This window comes from Pezoporus occidentalis, unplaced genomic scaffold (assembly GCF_034315485.1).
Source record: "Pezoporus occidentalis ecotype Australia unplaced genomic scaffold, CSIRO_AGI_Poc_V1 ctg324, whole genome shotgun sequence".
Taxonomy (NCBI): Eukaryota; Metazoa; Chordata; class Aves; order Psittaciformes; family Psittacidae; genus Pezoporus; species Pezoporus occidentalis.
This window is the reverse complement of record NW_026915202.1, coordinates 129,001-149,287: the sequence shown is the minus strand read 5'-3', so window position 1 is coordinate 149,287 and position 20,287 is coordinate 129,001. Positions and strand designations below refer to the sequence as shown.

Below are 20,287 nucleotides of genomic sequence, written 5' to 3'. Positions count from 1 at the left end.
GGGGGACACGCACTTCCGAGGCGGCGCCGCAGCTCCCATAATGCAGCGCGCTAGGACGAAGCACCTGAGGCGGGGCAGAGGGGAGAGCAGCTGAGCCAATCAGCTTTGCGCTGCGCCGCTCCGCCCCGCCCCGGGGCCGGGAAGGAGCTAATAAGAGAATGTTTTGCTCCCACGCGCAGTGGACTCTGGCATGGGATTGGCTGTTCAGGTGCTGTGGCGTCACGGAGTGGCGGAAAGGGCGCGAAATGCGCCGCTGTGGGGCGGCTCCTGAGGCGGGTGGCGGAGCGGCTCCGGGGAGCGGCGGGGCCTTGCTCGTGGCTCGGCAGCGGCCCCCTGGGCCGCACCGGCGGGGCCCGCCTCTCCCTGCGGCCGAGGGACGGTGCGGGCCGGGAGACCGGAGCGAGGCGAGCAAAGTGCTGGGCCGCTTCGCTTGGGCCTGCTGAGAGCCCTCTGCGAGGGACCCGGCCCTGCTCCCGCCGCAGCGTAAAGGTCAAGCGGGTTTTGTTTGTGTTCAGGGCTCGTGGTACTCGCGGTACGGCCTCACTTGTGCTGGTCGGGGTCGGGAGCTCCCAGGGTTCTTTCATGAGTACGGCTGCTTCCTCCTTTGCATCCTTTTCCACAGAGAAAGCTTTGGGGTTTTGCTGTTCTGCTTAGGTGTGTTCGCGCGTCTGTGAACTCGTCCTGTTTGTTGCTTTGACTGCAAGAGACTTGACAGGTTTTAACTGAGCAAGAACTACACAGATGCTGTAAAGCCTTGCTCAAGAAATAGCAGCCAAGCGTTCAGTACTGTGTTATAGAAGAGTCAAGGTACAAAACATTGTTCATGGGATGCAACAAATCAGAAACAAAGCTGTTTACTTCTTTTCTGTAGAATATTTCCGGCTGTGAAAGATGGACTTCTCAGCGATTGCTGTTGGAGATGTGCAAAATGTGCTTTCTGCTATGCAGAAGAACTTGGAGTGCCCAATATGGTATGTCAGGAGAATAACATGAATCTGTGTTGCTACGGTTTGAGGCTTTTGTTTTTCTCTTTCTTTCTTTTCAAATGCTTTGGAAGATTAATGGGTTATCAGAAAATAAAGAGAATTGAATTTTAAGAGTCCTGTGGGCTCCTGAACTCACAAGAACTGCGCTGTCCTTCGCTCTTGCCGCAGGAGGTCAGTGTTGAAAAAGGTGTTGGTGTTCTAACACCAAGTTTCCTGCCCTGCTGAACTGGCAGTTTATGAAAATGCAGTCTTTCTGCCAGTGGCAGACAAAGACTGAGAAGAGCTGGTAGATCCATGTGTATCTCATAATAACAGTATTTGTTACCATACCTGGTTTTCAAGTGAAAAACTGTCAAATGTTTCCTAATTCTCTTCCCCACCATGATTTTTTTCTTCTTAAGATCAGGCAAGTGACTATTTCTGAATCTTCTTTTGCTGTTCCTGGTTTACATGTAACTTTGTGCTCTTGTTCTCCTTCATTTTTCTCTTTGTAGCTTGGAGGTGATGAAAGAGCCGGTCTCAACAAAATGCGATCACATATTCTGCAGGTAGGATTGAAAGCTTGCGATGGCAATGCTTGGCCCATCTGTTCTTAAATCTCAAAATAGATTTGTTTAGTGCTAATGTGGTTTGTGTTTTGATAATGTAGTGTGTAGCTGTTTGAGGGGGAAAATCCATTCTGAATGAGAAACAACTGCAGTTTTATATGTGTCAAACACAACTGATTAATTTGTCAGAACACCAGATCAAAAACCCAGGCATTCAACTTGATAATGAAGGGTTTCTACTAAGTGCTGTATGGATAGGATCAGGTGTAAAACAAATGAAATTCTTCCCTTTTGTTGCCATCATGATTATTCTCTTTTCCACCAGGTTCTGCATGTTCAAACTCCTCAGCAGAAAGAAGAAAGGTGTGACAGAGTGTCCACTGTGTAAGACTGAAGTTACCAAAAGGTAACTTCATCTTTTCAATTGGGCTTGAGGATAAGAAGTTTCAACTCAAACTAAAAGTTAGTCATTGTCCTAAAAATGCCTGAAATAATCAAGAAAAGATGTTTTTTCTTAAGGTAGCTGTTACCTTCTAAAGGAGTAACTCTTACTGCCTTCCCCCAGTATAAACCCATTTCAGGTTTATATGCAGGTGAAGACACTGTTCTTAGCAAATGTTTGCACTGTCAAGGGTAGGCTGTGTTACTGTTCAGTCATTACAAGTGGTTTCTGTGTGCTAAACCTACACAAGGAAAACTATGACATCTTCATTTTGTGATAGTTTTAATTCCTACAGTAAGAGTTGGTTTGGGGAATCGTGTTGTTATTCTTTGGTATCAATTTCTCATTGTCCCATTTTCCACTTTGGAGTTTTACTCCTTTTTTGTTCAGCCAGAATTCTAGGAGAACTGTTACCATACATTTGTCTTAAAACAATTTCTATGGTAATGTTATTTCAGAAGTCTGAGAGAAAATTCCAGATTTAAGCAGCTAATTGAAGGATTGTTGGAAACTATCCATGCGTTTGAGCTTGACACTGGAGTAAAATGTAAGTTGTATCATCATTATTTGCAGGGTATCTCATTTCCTGTGCAGTTTTCAATATGGGAAGAACTAGCAAAAGTTGTTTTTTTTTCTTGGATGTAGAAGCATATGTTCCGTTAATTTTCCATCATTTTTCTACAACAACCTCTTGCACAGCGTAAAGGGGTTTTACTGTGCATTTGATGACTGACCAATCTTATTTTCAGTTCCTGAAATATGGTTGAATGTGTATCAAATAATCTTTAGAAATGTGTGGCAAAATCCTGTTCTTGATTATCATACAATCATCAAATCCTAGAATGGTTTGGATTGAAGGGACCTTAAGTCTCATCCAGTTCCAACCTTCTGCCACAGGCAGGGACACCTTCCACTTGAACAGCTTGCTCCAAGTCCCATCCAACCTGCCCTTGAACACTAACAGGGATGGGACAGCCACAGCTTCTCTGGGCACCCTGTGCCAGCACCTCAGCACTCTCACGGGGAGAGCGTCTGCCTAAGAGCTCGTCTCGGTCTCTACTCTGGCAGGTTAACACCATTCCCCCTTGTCCTGTCCCTACAGGCCCTTGTCCAAAGCCCCTCTTCAGGTTTCTTGTTTTCAAGATGCTGTTGGGGCAAGTGGTGGGTTGTGGGGTTTGGTTTGTTTCTTCCTTATCAATATATTTCGCTGTAAAAAAGAGACTTTCCAAATTCTTTTCAACTTGTTCAGTCGTTCTAAAATGACCAGTGGTAGATCCTGGTTTTGCTGGATTATCCATAGTAGCAAAACTGCTTGGCAAAGTTCTTTGGTGAGATCAAGATTTTACTTAATACTTGAAGAGAACTCCTAAACAACAGTCAGACCACCAATTCAATTGGATTTCTTTCTCTGATAGCTATATTTTAGCTGTATGTATGCTGGTTGTATCTGCTCTGTTTAAGATTGCTCAATTAATATATAATACCTGTAGTCATGCTCAGTGTAAGGAAATATTTTTGCTTTTTATTTCTTATTGCCATTTTTCAGTTTTAAACAGTCGTCACTTTCCTAAACCATCCACAGAAGCCACTGCTGCTGAGTTCCCATGCAAAGAGGGTTCTGTCATCCAAAGTAAGGGCTTCAGGAACAGGAAAAGTACTAAAGAAAATGGACAAGAAAACTGCACCTTGGTATTATATTTTTTTCACCCATTTTCTTGTGGATTTCACAGTGTTTTATTTGGAATGTGTATGTGTGCGTGTATATAAATGAATGGAATAGGAGAATTTGCTTTGTTTTCAAATCACTCTTTGACTTGAATATTATTTCAGGCAAGGACATCTAAATATTTTTGTCTTCCTAACCTACTTTCAAAAGTTTTTTGCATGAAATGACCTGAACTTAAAGAAAATACTGCCAGAAAATACTCTGTTACCCAAAGCTTTTTCATACTCCTATTTAATGAGCTCTAAATATTAGTAGGCTTTTCAGTGGTAGGACCACAACTATGTCTTAAGACTTCTTAAGCCATTACCAACCCAGTGTGATTGCTGCAGGTAGGAGTTTTTTCATGGTACATTGATTTCTAGTCTCAGCTGCTTACTACTGAATAGAATGTTAATCCAATAAGTTATATGTATTGGATTTTTGTATAGAAACTGCCAGTTTAAATACTTAGTTCATGTATATATATATATATATACACATATATATAAGCCCCCCACCCGCTGTAGCTTAAGTAACCTCCACTTATTTTATGAAAAAAACCTACTGTTATAACTAACTGCTCCTTTCTATTCTCCTGTCAGCAGGAAGCTAATGTGGATACACAGCTTACAGATAGTAGGGTCAAAAGGAGGTCCCTAAGAAACAAACCCCAGAAGTGTGGCTCTCAAAAAGGGATTTACATAGAGTTTGGTAAGAGCTGTTGTTGATTTACGGTAGTTGGGCTTACGTATAGTGCCTGCAAAGTAATGAAAGGCAGTGAGGTTCCAAGTCTTTATAAACACGTATTTCTCCTTAACACCCAAAATAAGGATGAAGGGACAAATTGTGACAAATCCAAATTGGTACATCAAAGGGCTTTTTCCATAATTTATTCTGTTGTAGGAAATAATGCTGCTATAGTAAACCTTTAAGGCTCAGTGTACAAGATCCAAAGAAGATGCTTACAGATGTGAAGAAAGTTGTTATAACTAATGGTAACTGTTGTTGTCTAAAGAATATTTTGTCACCAGTGCTTGAGGCTGTAGTCAATAACCAGAAGTAAACCTGAAATCTAATTAAGGAAAGAATATTTCCTTTCTCTCTCTCCTAGCTGGTGCTGACTGCTGTGAGAAACTGCTGTGCATAGTTCATTCTCTCCCTGTTCCTTCAGGGAAGGAATTCCTCCTTCTAACAGCCGGTGTTCATCGCTTCTCTCTTCCTTACCGCTTCTGTCACCATCAGGCAGAGGACCCAAAGCAGATACTCAAATATATTGCTCTGTCTTCCAGTTCAAAATTCTAAATACTAGTGGCTATTTCATGTAGAAATGCAGAAATTGGAAACTTAACTCTTAGCTAACTAACCCTTACTAGCTGTCTGTTACCAGTCACTCTAAACAATTTTATGCTGGAGCCATGTGGATATTTATATGTAGAAATTATTATAATGAGGTTAAAATACTATAGAATTTAACTTGATTTGTCTTATCAAAGTTGCAAGCATCTACCTCTAGAAGGAACTAAGCTAAACATTGTTTGTGGCAAGTCATCTTTCTCCAAATCATTTCAACCAGATAACAGCTGATTTGGTTTTAGGCTCCGATTCATCTGAAGAAGTTTTTAAAGAGTCAAGCAATACTGGGTAAGTAACAGTGATTCAGGAATTCATATTTTCTAAAGATGTAGTCTCATTTCTATGTTTTCATTTCTTAGCACAGGACTAAGAGCATTCTTAACCTGACAAGTGATTTTCAACTTTCAGAGGCACTAGGGCAGAATGGGTGGCTGACTCCCAGCAGTTTGTCATATAATATGCTTTAAAGCTGGTTTATAAATGTTCTATTGCTCACCCAGACATTAAATCTTCAAGAGAAGAGCATGTCTCCTGTGCTTTTGAGTGTCAGTATTGACACTCAAAAGCATAGGTTCATGAAGGAGAGAGGATCTTTCAAAGAAACGGCCCAAAACTCTGAAGGGATCTAGTTGTGGTGAGTGTCAGTCATGCAGTCTGGCTTCTCCAAAAACTGCTTCAGAGAGCAAAAAGGGAAGAATAAGTATCATCTTCTATTATGTCTATTGTTTCTTTCTCTGTCATAAAAGTAGATTTCCCTTCCCAACAGCTTAAAAGACAAAGAGGCACTTCAGATTTCAGCTCAAGAGAAGTTAGAAGAACTTCAGAGTGCTGAGATGGAGAATGAATATTCTCCCAATACACAGCGTGACAAGCTGGCTGCTGAAGAAGTAATTCTACCAAATGTCATAGGTGTGTTCATTATTTTGGTTGCAAAAATGATTAAAAGCTTGAAAGAAAAGACCACAAAGTAACATTTTGATTTCACATTATTAAATGTGTACTTGCAGTCTTGTCTGTTGCAGTTTTGATGCCTGCAGCTAGTGACACCATAATACAAGACTGTACCTGTAGACTAAATACTTAAAATGTGAATATTTTAAGTATATATACAGGAACAGAAGAGGGGGAGAAAGGACCTTAATCAAATTGCAAAATTACTCTATTCTCCATCAGCCATATTATGCCTTTTAATACTGGCTGCTAATTCATGTAAGAAGTTGGATGAACATCTTCTCTCTAGAGGGAGATGAGTGCAGCATAATATTCTGGTTTGGGGGAAATAAAAAGAGTTCTTTTAAAACACAGTAACCATTAAGTGTGTTCTTGTGCCTCTGCTTGTAAAATAGGGTTTAATAATTTCTAATACCTCTGAATCTTCAGGTGAAAGTAATTCCTCAAAGGAAGTCTTGAGCAAGAAAAGCACTCAGAACATCACTGAATGCGCCCAAGCTGGCCAAGTGACTATGACTGAATACCAGAGTTCTCCTTTCAGTGTTCTTCCTGGAGACCTCCTCACGGAGCAGTGTGACACAATAGGTAATGCCAGTCCCTTAAGGAGTGGGGACACATCTTTCTTTAAGAACACAGAAGAAATGGATGCAGAGCAAACTCAGTACGACAGTAAAAGCAAAGAGTTTGACTTAAAAGATAGCTCAGCGAGCAGGTTGGATAAAAGCAAGGAAATAGATGTTGCACAAAGTGTGGAAGCTGTGGGAATGGATGAACCTGAGAATGATTCTTCCCATGAGAAAGAACTTCCTCTGGAGAAACTGCTTCAGCCAGAGCCGCCTCACTGTGCTGCCCTGAATCCAGTTTCCAAGAAGAGACTGAAGAGAAGCATTCAGAAAGTCAATGAATGGTTTTCAAAAAGCAACGAGATTCTCTCTTCCAGTTCTTCCCAGGGTGATTCTACTGGAGCAGCTGACATTTCAGGGGACAGAGATGCATGTTTCTCAGATAAAGATTCCTGTATTTCAGAGAAGACTGACCCTATGGTGGATTGTGTGGAAATTGCAGTGGTGGAAGGAAATGAGAGATCATCAAAACAAACAGCAGATAGCATCAAAGATAAAATATTTGGGAAAACGTACAGGAGAGAGAGGAAATCAAATCCCTCTGTTATCTTCAGAGACATTTTACCTCCTGCAAAAAAGGAAGATGTGGCTGCTGATAAATTATTGGATCATTCAGGGAAAGACAGACTAAAGCGAAAAAGGAGGATTCCCCGTGTCCTGCAGCCTGAGGATTTCATCAGGAAAAAAGATGAAGAGGCAAATGTGTCCCCTCAAAGTGTTAACTGGTGCCTTGGAGATGCTGAAAAGAAAAGATGTGATGAAAGTTCTGCTGTTCATGAGGGTCAGCTCTCTGAGAATCGGGAGGATAATACACTGGCAGAACTTGAGGAACCAGGGGGATCTGTATGGAAAACAGCTACTGAAAAGGTGCCTGGCAAGCACAGTGCTGGGGAGCTAAAACTGAGTGACTGTGATCAGAAAAGCACCAAGAAAAGTTCTGCAGCAAAAAGATGCAGGCATTCTACTAGATCTGTGTGTGCCCTACAGTTAGTAGTGGATAGAAACTCTGATTCTGCTGACCCGGCTGAGCCACAGATCGATAGCTACCCAAGCAGTGAAGAACCCAGGAAAGCTGATTCTGAGCAACGACAAGTCAGGCGCAGCAGGAGGCTGCAGTTACTTTCTGAAGAAATGACAAAAGAGACAGGAAAAGGAGTTGAAATGAAGGAAGCAAGAAAGTATGACAGTGATCATGAAGGGGCTAACTTTAGAGTCCAAGCAAATGCATTAGTTCACACTTCTGCTTGCAAAGACCGGGATGAGCCCTGGGGTATGTCGAGTTCCAAATCACTTACTAATCTGAAGGGTGGTGATCTGGAAGCAAATGAAATACAGATTAGTCTAAAGAATTCATCTAATACTGCAGAAAGTGCTAAAGCTGTCTTCAGTCCTGCATCTTCCTGTCAGCATTCAACTTGTAGTTCCTTTGTGCCTGATACAGGTTCTCAAGAAGGTGAAGTTCAAGGTAGCCCTCTTCTACAGTTTCCTTCAACAGCTGTTGTGCAGACTGCTTCCCACCCGACTGAAGAGATGACTGAATCATGTACTGGACGTGATACGCCAAATGTTCCAGGGGACTTGAGAGCTGAAAGGTTGCCAATGGCTGAAAATGGTTTGGAATTGACCAAGGATGCTGAAGGGAGTGAGTTGGACGTATCATTTGTGCAAAATATATTCAGGCATTCAAAACGCCTGTCATTCAGCCTTCATTCCATCCCCAAGAAGGTGTGTGCAGTAGAAGATACTGCTTCTGAAACTTCTAAGACACCATGCACTGAGCAGGTAGAAAATAAGCAGAGCAGCTATTTAAAACCAGGAAACCTAAAAGGAGAGGAAACAACTGCTGGAAGCTTGAGTCGGGTTTGTGAGGAAGAGAAAGATGTTTCACAGGTTGCAAATCAAGGGACTCTGACACCGATAAGGATGGGCACTGCTGGCACTGAAGTCAAAAGCAGATTGCAAGGAGGGCAAGGGAAGGAAGAGACATTGTCAACTGGCACAGGAATAAAAAGGAAGTTGAGACAGAATCCAATTAAAAGTAATGTAAGGCAAAGTGATCAGGCTGATACGAGAACTGATAAAAACACAGACAGAGAAACATGCTTCAATTCAGAGAACAGTCAAGCAGGAAAGGCCAAAGTTGCTGATGACAAAGGACCAATAGAACCTTTTCACTCTGGCTCAATGATTTGTCCTGCACCTTGTCAGCAAAGGGCTGCTGAATTCAGCTGTGAAGTCACTGGGGAAAAAAGTAGCAAAAGAGAAAGCAAACCAGTAAAGGAGAATGAAGAAGGAGCAAGCCAGGCTGCTAGCACAGGGATGCCAAAGTTTTCACTTACAGAAGCTTCAGAAGAATCTTGTAAAAGGAATAGTGATTTTACATGTTTGTCTGAAACGCCTGATGGCTTACTGTGCTCTGATGATGAGATTGGAGAGAACATCAGCTTTTCTGCAGCTCATGGGAGAGAGAGATCTGCTGTGTTTGCAAAAGGAGGTGACAATGCTCTGGAGCAAGAACTACACAATAGAAGTGGTAGTTCTAAGTCAGGATCTCAACGTATTCAAAGACCTCGAAGAAGAGCACAGAAACTGCAATCTTCAGATGAAGAATCTAGTGAGGATGAAGATTTACCATGTTTTCAGGCACTAATATCTGGCAAATCAGTGAGCACACCTTTGCAAAGCCGTAAACCAGCAACGTCTGTGGTAGAGGTTTCAGCGAGTCCCATCACGTTGCCTCACCCTGGAAGTCACAAGGACTATAACATGCAGAAGATGCCTGAAGCTGCCGTAAGCAATGAATGCGTTTCCCCAAGCCAGGAGTCCGAATGCTCTGTCAACTTATTTTCTTCCCAATCCAACATGTCTGAAGAATTAGTTGAAGCAGCACAAGAGCTCAAGATTCCTTCAGGACAAGCTCATACATCTAAACAAGTGACAGAGAGTAAAGAAACTTTCCAAAGTGGTAATGGAGGGCTGAAGAGAAGCAAACCTAGCTCCAAAGATGAGCGCCAAGAAGACGCAAGCATGGCAGCAAACCTAGGTACAAACCAAGGTTTCTATCTCTGCAGCTGTGTGTGTCATGTCATTGCACCTAGGTGTTTGACAGGAGCTTAGTTCTGTGGTTATGTGGTTCTTGAGTGTATCAGCCCTGAGCAATCGACCAAAAAACCCTCAGGGGGTTATTCCCTGAAAATTAAGTTCTTCCAATATTCTTTGTTCAGAGCAAAAATGAGTAGAGTGGGCACTGGAGACCAGGCTGAGTCTGGCTGGAACTGATGTTTGTGTGAAATGCCCATTTCTTCCTGTAATGTGATAGCCATAAAGCCCACAAAGTTGTTTCCCCTCCTGAAATGTTTGTTGAACTTGACTCTAGCATTCTGTAGTGCTTATTTTTACCTTACAGCTTCCATAAGTAGCTGTGACTCTCCCATTGCTATTGAAACACTTGGAGTTCTATTTACTTTGCCATATGTGTGCCATGATGTTCTTTGAAATGTTCAGTTAAAGTAGGTCTGTGATTTTAACTCCAGCGTTTTCAAAACTTGTCACTTTGTCATGATAGTTAAGAGTTGGCTACAGGGGCTGTGTGGTAAGAGCCATGATTGTTGGGTTGGTTTGATGTGGATTTTATAACAGATTTTTCTTCTATGTTCTTCAAGGTGAAGCATCTGCATACGACAGTGAAACAAGTAATGTAGAGGATTTGTGTGAACCATTTTCTCAGGGTGAAATCCTCACTACACAGGTAAGTGAGGTTTTGCACTAAATTGGAGAACTGTTTTGTCTTGGAGCTACATTGCTCCCTGATGTAGCTCCACTGACAGGGATTCTATGCTATGCCTGGGCTGGATGGAATGGTGGCTGTGTGGTTTGATGGGGAGCTTTTAGGTTTGTTGTGTGATGGGGTTTTCTGTCTGGTTGAGGTTATTTTACTGATTCAGTAAAAAGAAGTTCCACATGGTGTCAGTGCTGAAGCTAGGAATGTATCCAGTGCTGTGTCAACTACTTTATCCTATAGGGTGAAAGTTTTAGGTTTTCAAAAGGATCCCCGAAGCCCTGAGCTGCTTTCATGGGAAGGTGTACATGGCATGCTTTTAATAGAGGGTATTGGAATTTTTGAGAGAGAAAGTAATGAAATAAGAATTAAATACTTTATTCCTTTTAAACGGTCTTTGGGGCTTTCAGGAATGATGCCACATTGTGTATCCTTTGCAGCAGAAGAATATAATGCAAAATAACCTAAAGAAACTTCAGCAAGAAATGGCTGTACTTGAGGCAGTGCTGAAGCAGCATGGAAGTCAGGACTGTGAATTTTTACCTGTCCATGGGGAACTGTCACATTCCAGCAGTGAAGGAACGCCTGGAATGGAACAGATGAGACAAGGAGGTAAATAGCAGTGAAAACCTTTCCTAGCTTTCTCACAAACAGTTGGGATTAGAGTTCTTGATGGTTTGATACAAATTACAGGCATCTTTAGCTAGCAAATAAATGCCTCTACTGCTTGTGAAGAGAGATACAGGAATGTGTTGAGGGATTCATAAACTGCACTAAATAGCGTAGATTTGCCTTTGGCCTTTTTTATGTGCTACATTTTCCACATGATATGAAGCTGAGCATCTTAGTTTCCAAGATGCTTTAATAAATAAAATATGGTTTAGTTGTTAGCCTGTTTCAGATGGATTTGTACTTTGTGTAGCTTTCTGTTTCTGGACTCTTCCCTCTCTGAAGTGAATCTGGACAGAGATTTTTAGAGGGTTTTTGGCTTCTTATCTGAACAGCTAAGAATCGTTGCTTTTATTTTGCTTATTTAAGAATTATTTTTCTTCCAGGGGCAGAGTCAACCTCAGAAGTCAGTTTTGAAAATGACAGAGGCAGCAATTCAAAGGGATTTTCAGCCAATGATTTCCATGTCTTGCCAAGTGATTCTCTCAACAGCGAAATCAAAGAGCAAGGGAAAGAAAGGTAGGTGGTTTGGGTTTCCTTTGTGTTGGTAGAGGGGAGAGGTGTTATTTCTAGTCTGGTAGTTTAACAAAATTGGGGGGTGAGGAAAAACCTTGACATTTTTGAGCCCTTGCCATAACTCAGCTGTGATGCTTAAAAGAGTAACAACAAAGAAAACCCTATTAAAACCAATTTCCCTCTCTGAAGGTCTCCAGAATTGTTCCTTCCATCTTCTAAATGCCATTTGTTGAAGAGACCAGATTTGGAGCAAGTTCTTCAGTGTGACAGTGCTCTACAGAACAAAGCTGCTTTGGGAAAGACTAAACCTATGCAGGAAGTGGTACAGGAGCATAGTCAGCATCAGCTTACATCAGGTAACATTGAAGATGGATCCAGTACATTTTGATTTCTGCTTTTTCCTGCTTTGTAACAGTTTTTCTATACCAGCAAGACGCAACTTTTTGTTATAAATCAAGGATTATAATTTATGTATTCCTGGCCAATTTAAAAAGATGTTAGTTCTTGTTTAGTTGGGTTTGTTTTGTAGCCCAACTGTAGCTGCACATCAGGGTGGGGTTGGACAACATTTGTACAGTAATGGGAGTGATTCCCACATTTAAATTAGTACTTCTTGACAGATACACTACTAAAAGTTCCACAGGTCTTGTGTCTCAGCTGTAGATCGGGCAAAAGTAATGATGGAGGCAAAGGTGAAGTAATACACAAATAAGGAGAGGAAGTGACTGCAGCGTTTAAACTTCAAGACTGAGCAACAGCCTTCCCCCATTACTAAAAGGAAGACAAAATTGTTTCAAGAAGTAATTTTTCTTTTCCTTTAGAAAATGCAGATGAGCAGAAATGTGGGACCAGGTCAAGCAGTGCATCTGTCTTATCAAATCTCTCTGGAAATGTGACCAAGAGTTCAAATAACTCTTCCTCCTCTGTAAGACTTCTTAACCCTCGAACTGCAGAAGCAACAAATAGTTCTGTAGTGACTCAGAAAACTAATAAAAGCTGTGCTCAAGAAAGCAAGTCAAAAAGAAGCGTGTGTTTTCCTCTATCTGCTCTGCACAATGCAGCTGGGAAGGAAAATCTTACAAGTCCAGTTGTGACTAACAGGAAAGCAATGTCAATTGTGGCATCAGGCCTGAGTCAAAGTGAACATGTAAGTATATTCAAGAAGTTTGAGATCACTTGTTAAGCATTCCTGATTGTTATAGTCCTCAACATAAAGAGAAAATGGGAAGTATAATGGAAACTAATCTTACAGGACCTGCAGATTAGAAATACAGAAACTCGGGTCAAACCTTTTCTCTCCTAAAAATCTGAGAATGCTTCCTGTAAATGGCACAGTTCAGCTTAGTGAAATTTGAACTTTTTAAATGAATGCCTGTGGGAAAATCCACTTATTCCAAATGAAGAGGATTTCACTTCTAGAAAGCCTTGTGGCTTGGAAGGGAGGGGGCTTGCGGTTGGTTCCCTGAACGTTCTCAGATGCTGCTTAATTACCCAAATTCTGAACCAAAGTGAGATTTTCTGTAATTAATCAATTCTGAGTTGCTAATAAACCTCTTTCATTAATAAACCTCCATGTCCAGGAGGATATGGCTCTTGGTTTAGAAACTACTGCCCCAGAGCTCTTTGCTTTAGCCCTTTGAATGGTGCCAAAGTTATTGACTTGTGGAGAAATGTATGTTCTGTGTGCCAACACAAATAAATCTAGGACTTTAAAGTAACTCTCTTACTATGTTGTACTCCAATAAACTGGAGTAGTTGGGGGTTTTAATCTGTTTTGCTAACTATTTATTTTCTTAACTACTTTTCAGTTGGTGGTCCAGAAGTTTGTGAGAAAAACTCAGAGCACTTTATCTAATCATGTTACTGAAGGAACCACCCACGTCATAATGAAAACAGGTTTGTTGGGAGCTATGCGAACTAATCCTGGATATATACACTGTAGAATGTTAACTCTAAGCTAACCAACAAGAAAGACAGCTCAGCAGTACATCTGAGTAAGCTTGAGGAGAAGGTATTGTTTCAATAGAAGTAGAAAACTGGAAGTGGAACTTTGCTGTGTGTATAACTGCTGGTAGTTGATAGCGAAGTTGTGCTTCCATAGGAACAAAGCAGCACTGTTTCATCCTAACTAGTATTTGTGTGCTTAGTTAAGGTACTTAAGTTGGGTTTTGCTCTTTGGTAGAGCTCCAGAATCCTATTATTAGAAGTTGGAAGGAACTTGGTACAATACTACAGTTGTACATTTGACAAATGTATTCTGAAACAGCATTATGTTGACCTGAGCAAAGCTAAGCATCAATCGGGAAAATTAAGTTACTTTATTGCTGCATCTAGGCATAGCTTTTAACCAATGTTTTAAAAAGCAAGCTATTTTGAGCCAAATCTGGATGTGGGGATGTTCTATGCTATGCTTGCATTTTGCTTTGTAGAAGCACTTGTAACTGGCTCATATTTAGATACAATCTGTCACATAAGCCTTTCTTGCTTTTGAAAACCAACAGAGGAAAGGAGCCAGAAATTACAGTTACTCCAAATATATGAACTCAATTTTTGCCCTTTTCTTCAGGAAGAGTATGATAAACATCATGACCATATGCTTTTGGAGAGGTATATGGGTTTGTCTTCATACAAATTCAAATAGGATAAACTGCCTCTTGAAGTTGTACTTGTCCTGGTAGAGTAAAAGATGATCTTATGTGGCTAGTCATCTAAACGTTCCTGCCAACATTAGCACTGAATCCTACAGTTGCTGTTCTCTCTCAGCTAATATTTGTGCTTGTTTTGCCTTTTGTCTTTGCTGAATGACAAAAATAGAGTTCAGAAGTTGTGCATGTGATTTGCTTCCATTCATCTCCTTCTGTTTAGTAGAATCAGGGCCCGAGAATCTGGGAATGTTTCTATAGATGGTTTTGATATTCTGCTGCTGCACTTAGCAAAAAACTTTTGCTTTTAGGTACAAATAACCTGAGCTGTTTTGAGTTTTTTTTCACTATTGGCAAGCTGAAAGAACTCTTTCTCTTTTTTGCTCTGCAGATAAGGAGCTGGTGTGTGAACGGACACTGAAATACTTCCTGGGTATTGCAGCAAGAAAATGGGTGGTTAGTTATCAGTGTGAGTATAACTTGGTTTGGAGCTGAGTGGTCTCTGCCCTTCTGCCAGAAATGTACTCTTCACTTGTTCCATAAAAGGATCTCTTCATGTCTGTTCATGTTGCAGCATTTCTTTTAAGTACTTTAAAATCAAACTGTTAGCAGTGGAAGAACAATAAAATGACTTGTTCTGTTCTGATCTTTTTCTTTAGGGGTAATTCAGTCCTTTGAAGAAGGAAGGATATTGAATGAGGTAGGTCTTTTAGCTTAAGAGTGAAATCTCAAATGCCTAATGCTATCACATTGAGAGATCTCTTAGAGTAACCTCAGATATTGTCTATATATTTAATATATGGAAATCTGGCTTTGTAAACCTTAGCATATGCTAAGACCAAAAGCCACACTTGGGCTATGTGTCTTCATTGTTACTGAAGGTATATTGGGTCCTTAACAGTTTTTTGGAACAAGTTAGGCATATTTTTTTCTAAGTGATGGATGACAGCCTAGAGGAAAAGATCTATTGTTTGTTAAAGGAAATACTGTCGGGACAGAGCTACACACATAGTTTTGGTTTATTTTTAAACTTTAAAATACCCAACTGAAAATTCATTCCAGCATTTACTGCCTCTCCTGGTAGCAATGGTTTATTTGCTATGACCGTGACTTAGGTGGATTTTTGTATTCTTGGGTGGTATTTGGATTTTCATTCTCTAGTACATGTTTTTGGAGAATGTGATAGTGACCCAGGATGGATTTCATGTGTCTAATGAGCAGGCATGCCACTTTCAGGTAGAAAATCCATATGCCCTTTTGGCAAGCCAAGAAGAAAAGCCTTGGCCCCAATAAGGCCCTAGGAAGGGGTATTAAAAGCCCTCCTGTGCTTGGGTGAAAAGGGGAAGTTGTTACTACAGCATTGACTGGAAGTGCTAGAACATGGGACACACTCTCACAGAAGCAAGGAGAAGAGCCTTCAGTTATCATAGATCATAGATTTAATTATAATTATAATGAAGATCCAAACTTTTTGTTTGTTATGTTGCAGGAGAACTTTGAAGTTAGAGGAGATGTAATCAATGGGAGAAACCACCAAGGTCCTAAGAGGGCTAGGCAGTCTCTGACTAAAAAGGTATGAGCATGTTGGGGATGAAAACCCTGTCCTGCTGTGATTGTTACAGATATGTGGCTATGCCAGCTGAACATATAGAACCTTTTCCCATTTCTCTGCTGTTCTCTATACAGAGAGTTGTACATGTTCATCATTTCTAGAGATGAAAGTGAGGTCTGTCAGCAGCAGAGGAGATAAGGTCCTGGCTCACTCTGCTTAGAGTGAATGCTACCCTTTTTATAACTGGTTTAGGACAGCACAGGTTTTGGGAGTTGAAACAGGGGGACTCATGAAGTTTTGTAGGTTACAAAGAGCTTCAGATCTGCTTTGTGGAACAGTGATAGCTTGATAACCTGTCCGAGAAGTGCAGTGAAACAAGCACGTGAAGTGTTGTCCTTTAAAGACACCATATGTACTCTGTTAACATGTTCCTTGTTTTTCAGATCTTTGAAGACTTTGAGATCTGTTGCTATGGCCCTTTCACTGATATGACTACAGGTGTGTCAGTTGAGTGGAATTAAACTCTTAGTATAAGAAATATTTGGAAGGGGGTTGTGGCCATTCACCAGAGGTTTATATTTGACCTCTTCTTGGATGCTTTTGTCCTTCTTACTCTGACATTTTCAAAACGCCTCCATGAGGCAGAGGTAAAGAACTTTACCCAGTTCTATCTCCAGGTAGAACAAAGTGGTGTTCTCTTCTATTTGGCTGTCCTCAGAGAACTGCTCTGGCAATTTCACTCTATTTCAAAGTAGGCCTTTTATCTAGTTTCTAGCGGTGAAGGAACAGCATGAATATCATGCTGTCTGGCAGTTGCTTTACATGCTATTGAACTTGTATTTAAGCATTTTTTTCCTTCTTAGTTAACATTTTTCTAGCAAAACCTACCTAAGTATCATTTTTGTACAGTTGACACATCCTCAGTGTAATCTTCTCTAGAAGCAGATGTTAAAACTGAAACACACAACAAAGCACAAGCTTCTATGCAAAGCAAAAGCTGCTTTTTGTTAAACCTGAAAATTTCAGCTCGAATTTTGTTACCTAAAAATATTTGTACCTCTCTTCCCATTTTTGGAGCTTATTCAGCAGTTCCTTTCTGATTTGTCCCATTTAACTTCATTTTTGACTGGGTAAAATATCCTCACATCTCTTGACATTTACAGTAATTACTGCAGAGGATGCAGTGCTTTCACCTGCTGCAGTGATCATCAGTTCTGGCTCTTAGACTTGAGAGTGTTATTTCTCTTCTTCACTATCACTTCAACAGATTGGTGAAATTAAACACTTTAACTACTTCTGTTAATGAGAGAGAATTGCAGTTCTGACTTCTGGGTTTGAATTTGAATTTCATGGTTTACATCCTTATGATAAAAGGAAATAAATTGTGAGTGACTTTCTCTTTGGTTTGTGCATGTGCTGTTGTGCTGCATCAGGGGTTTGGTTTTGTTTAGTCCTGACTTAGGGAAGAGAGTGAGTTGTTATTCCTCAGCAGGCTAGAATCTGAAGGGACTTATTCTCTACTAAGGCTTAAATTTCTTTCAAATTATGGTTGTTTATATCTTGGAACAAAGACATGAGGGCTTAGGGAAAAGTATCAGTTTCAATGTGATAGAAAACATTGAAGTAATAGGCTGTTTGTCTGATTTTCTTCAGAACATCTCGAATGGATGGTGGAGCTTTGTGGTGCCTCTGTCGTGAAGCAGCTTCATCTGTTCACACACCCTCCAGTAAGTGTTACTGAATGTTACGCTTGACATTGTGAAGAGTCTATAGCTGTGTAATATACAACATGTTGAAAGATTACATGGCCTTAGTGGGCTTGTCAAAGGCTAATATATACAGGTATGGTAGAGAAGTGGCTGCACAGTGATGCCAAACTGCACAGCAACAGTTCTTATATTCTAGGCTCTGGTCACTGTATTGGAACACAGGCAAACTTGGAGAGGAAAACTGATCAGAGCACTCTCTGAAACCAGCACTGAGCCTCACTTTCTAGCACAAAAACCCTTCAGTGCTTAGTCACAGAAAATCACAGAAATCACAGACAATTCTTAAGAACTTGCATCTCTCTCCCTTGACTACCAGTTCTTCAAGTCCTCTCTGAAGTGATGTGCTGAAGCAGAGTTAGCCCAGTTATCACTCTCTGCAGATGGGTGTAAGAGTCATTTAATGACACACAGATAACAGCAGCAGTTTGTATTTTCCTGTCTTGCAATCCTAGAATTCTACTGCTGTCGTGGTTGTGCAGCCAGATGCTTGGATGGAAAACACAGATTATAGAGGTAAAACAACTGTCGTGGACGTTTTATGGTACACATTGAGTGTCTTCCTGGTCTCGGCCCTTTTAATAGTTAAGCATCAGAGAGGTTTGTAGAGGAATTGAAATAAAATCCTGCTGTATCTAGAGATGGAGGTATGTCCCGGAAAGCTCTGGAAGAGCAAGGTATATTATCTCAAGAATCAGCACTAGATAGGTCTTAAGGTAGCCTGGCAGGCAAATCCTGTTCTTGGCTCAGCAGCAGTCTTACAGAAACTTTTCTCATTGGAGATAGCTTCTAAAAGGTGGAAGCGTGCCCTTGGAGCCTCAGACAGGACAAGATTCTCTTGGTCTGGAAAGAGTATGAAACTGCAGAGCAGGAGCTGCAGAGCAGGATGTAGCTTTGCCTTTTTATTTTTGTTATTATTTTTCTACTCTTTTAATCAAAATGCTCCAGAGAAACCATCAGACTTTGCCGGTGCAAGTGTTCCAGAGTGACTTCTGCATGAAAGAGTGGGAGTTATGGGATGAATGGGAGCTAGTTAGGCTACAGCGAAGCTCAACAAAAAAGAGAAGCAGGAAGATGATGTATTTCCATCACTATTTCCATGGCACTGGGGAAAAATGAGAAAATAAAGATCCTGAACTGGTGAAGCACAGGCAGGGAGCACTTCAGTGATTTTCTGTTGCTTCTCTCCATGAGACTTGTTGCTCATCACATACTCAGTATGTTTGAGTAGACAGGACCTGAGGCTCTGTCACCAATCCTCAATGAAAAGATAGCAAGGGCTGCACTCTTTGCTGTTGGTATGTATTCTGTGGTGTTCACATCTTCCTGCCTCACCATTTGCCCAGCAGCTGCTCTTTGGAGCAGCACTATTACCTGCATTGTTTACAGGAGTCGTAGTGCCACATCACTGGTTTGAGACTTGGGGTGTTTTTATCAAGGCCTTTAAAATGTCCATGATAAAGCAAATAGCTTAATCTGAAAGACATCAATAAGTTTACCTTCAGCTTGCTTTGACTCACTGATAACAGATTTATGGTTTGTGTCTTTGTCTTACAGCAATCCAGCAAAAGGACAAGGTTGCCATGGTGACTCGCGAGTGGGTACTAGACAGTGTTGCTTGCTATGAGTGCCAGGAGTTTGATGCTTACCTTGTGTCCTAAGGCTGAGCTGCATTTCTTCCAGCTCAGAAATCCTCATCAGTGCTGATGGCTTGGTAATTATTTAAGGACTGGAAATTTGAAGTCACTTACGCAGAGATTATGTGTATGTAATGGTCTTGTTAAGAGTAAGATAACTACATTTGTATTAACAATAAAGTTACTTGAACAACATTACCATATAAAGATGGAATTACCCACTGTTCTTTAAAGATTAACATTTCCAATTTTAAAATAGTCGTTTAAATTAATGGAAAACAGATTTGAAAAGTTAGAAACTGTAGAATGTGGCCTCCTCAGAGAAATGGTCAAGTATTATTTACCATTGCAGTAAATTCTGGTTTCTTACCTGAGGACATCTTGGAGACAGTCATTTAAAAGAGTAATATTGATCTCAGGGCTTGAATGAAAACATATTTCCACTCCCAAGTAACCATCTTTTCATTTTGCATGAACGCCCTGAATAAGGGTGTATACTGATATGATGGAATGCTGTTTTGTGATTACTGATGTGTCAGCTGGGTTAATCTCAGGCCAGGGATTATAGTTGTGTTGAAAACTATACAAACAGCTTCTCTTGTATAGAGAAGTGACAACTTGCCCTAACCAGGGAAATTATCACCAAGTACAGGAAAACAGCACTTGATTCTCAACATAAACCAAGCCCTAAAACCACCAGCCTTTACCAGTGTTGTGTCAGTCTTATTTCTGAGAAGTGTATGAGGCACCAATGGAGAGGTAACAAACAGATGCACTTTAGTATCCCAGTGACCTATAATAAGCCCTTTAAGAAGCTACTTCTTAATAACCCCTGCCTGCAAAATGAGGCTGCAAAGAAAATAAATTTGCTTTCTTATGGCTGAAAATACATTGCTTGATTCTGTTGCTAAGCAGTTCCCCTCACAGATGATCTTGGACTTCAAAGCAGAAAGAGAACCTGTTTCCAGAAAGTTGTTGTTTAAAGAAAAATGTAGCTAAGTTCAGAGAACTGTTCAGTGCTGGAATGCTGCTGGGTTGTCTTGGGAAGTAGAGAAAGCCTGTTGAGAAATACTGAATGCTCAAAGGAAATAAAATGAGTTTGGAAAGTGATTTCCTTAT

The 20,287-nt window shown here is 40.8% G+C and overlaps 1 protein-coding gene across 5 annotated transcripts; it reads left to right on the top strand.

Annotated features, from left to right (window-relative positions):
• Nucleotides 1–87: 87 nt before the first annotated feature.
• Nucleotides 88–20,274, top strand: BRCA1 (BRCA1 DNA repair associated). 5 transcript variants are annotated; one of them, XM_062628851.1, is made up of 23 exons: nt 88–208; nt 872–971; nt 1,481–1,534; nt 1,860–1,940; nt 2,435–2,523; nt 3,523–3,665; nt 4,284–4,392; nt 5,277–5,322; nt 5,801–5,943; nt 6,415–9,651; nt 10,271–10,356; nt 10,827–10,998; nt 11,442–11,574; nt 11,761–11,927; nt 12,393–12,718; nt 13,380–13,467; nt 14,605–14,682; nt 14,873–14,913; nt 15,703–15,786; nt 16,209–16,263; nt 17,419–17,492; nt 17,987–18,047; nt 19,089–20,274. In XM_062628851.1, exons 2-23 carry the CDS (start codon nt 892–894, stop codon nt 19,190–19,192), a joined length of 5,451 nt encoding a protein of 1,816 aa, XP_062484835.1. In that variant the 5' UTR covers nt 88–208; nt 872–891; the 3' UTR covers nt 19,193–20,274. The 5 variants fall into 5 exon arrangements, with proteins under 5 accessions (XP_062484835.1, XP_062484838.1, XP_062484837.1 ...); XM_062628853.1 differs by lacking the exon at nt 88–208 and having other exon boundaries at nt 795–971; nt 4,287–4,392; XM_062628855.1 differs by lacking the exon at nt 88–208 and having other exon boundaries at nt 795–971; nt 6,415–6,570.
• The last annotated feature ends 13 nt before the right edge of the window (nt 20,275–20,287 follow it).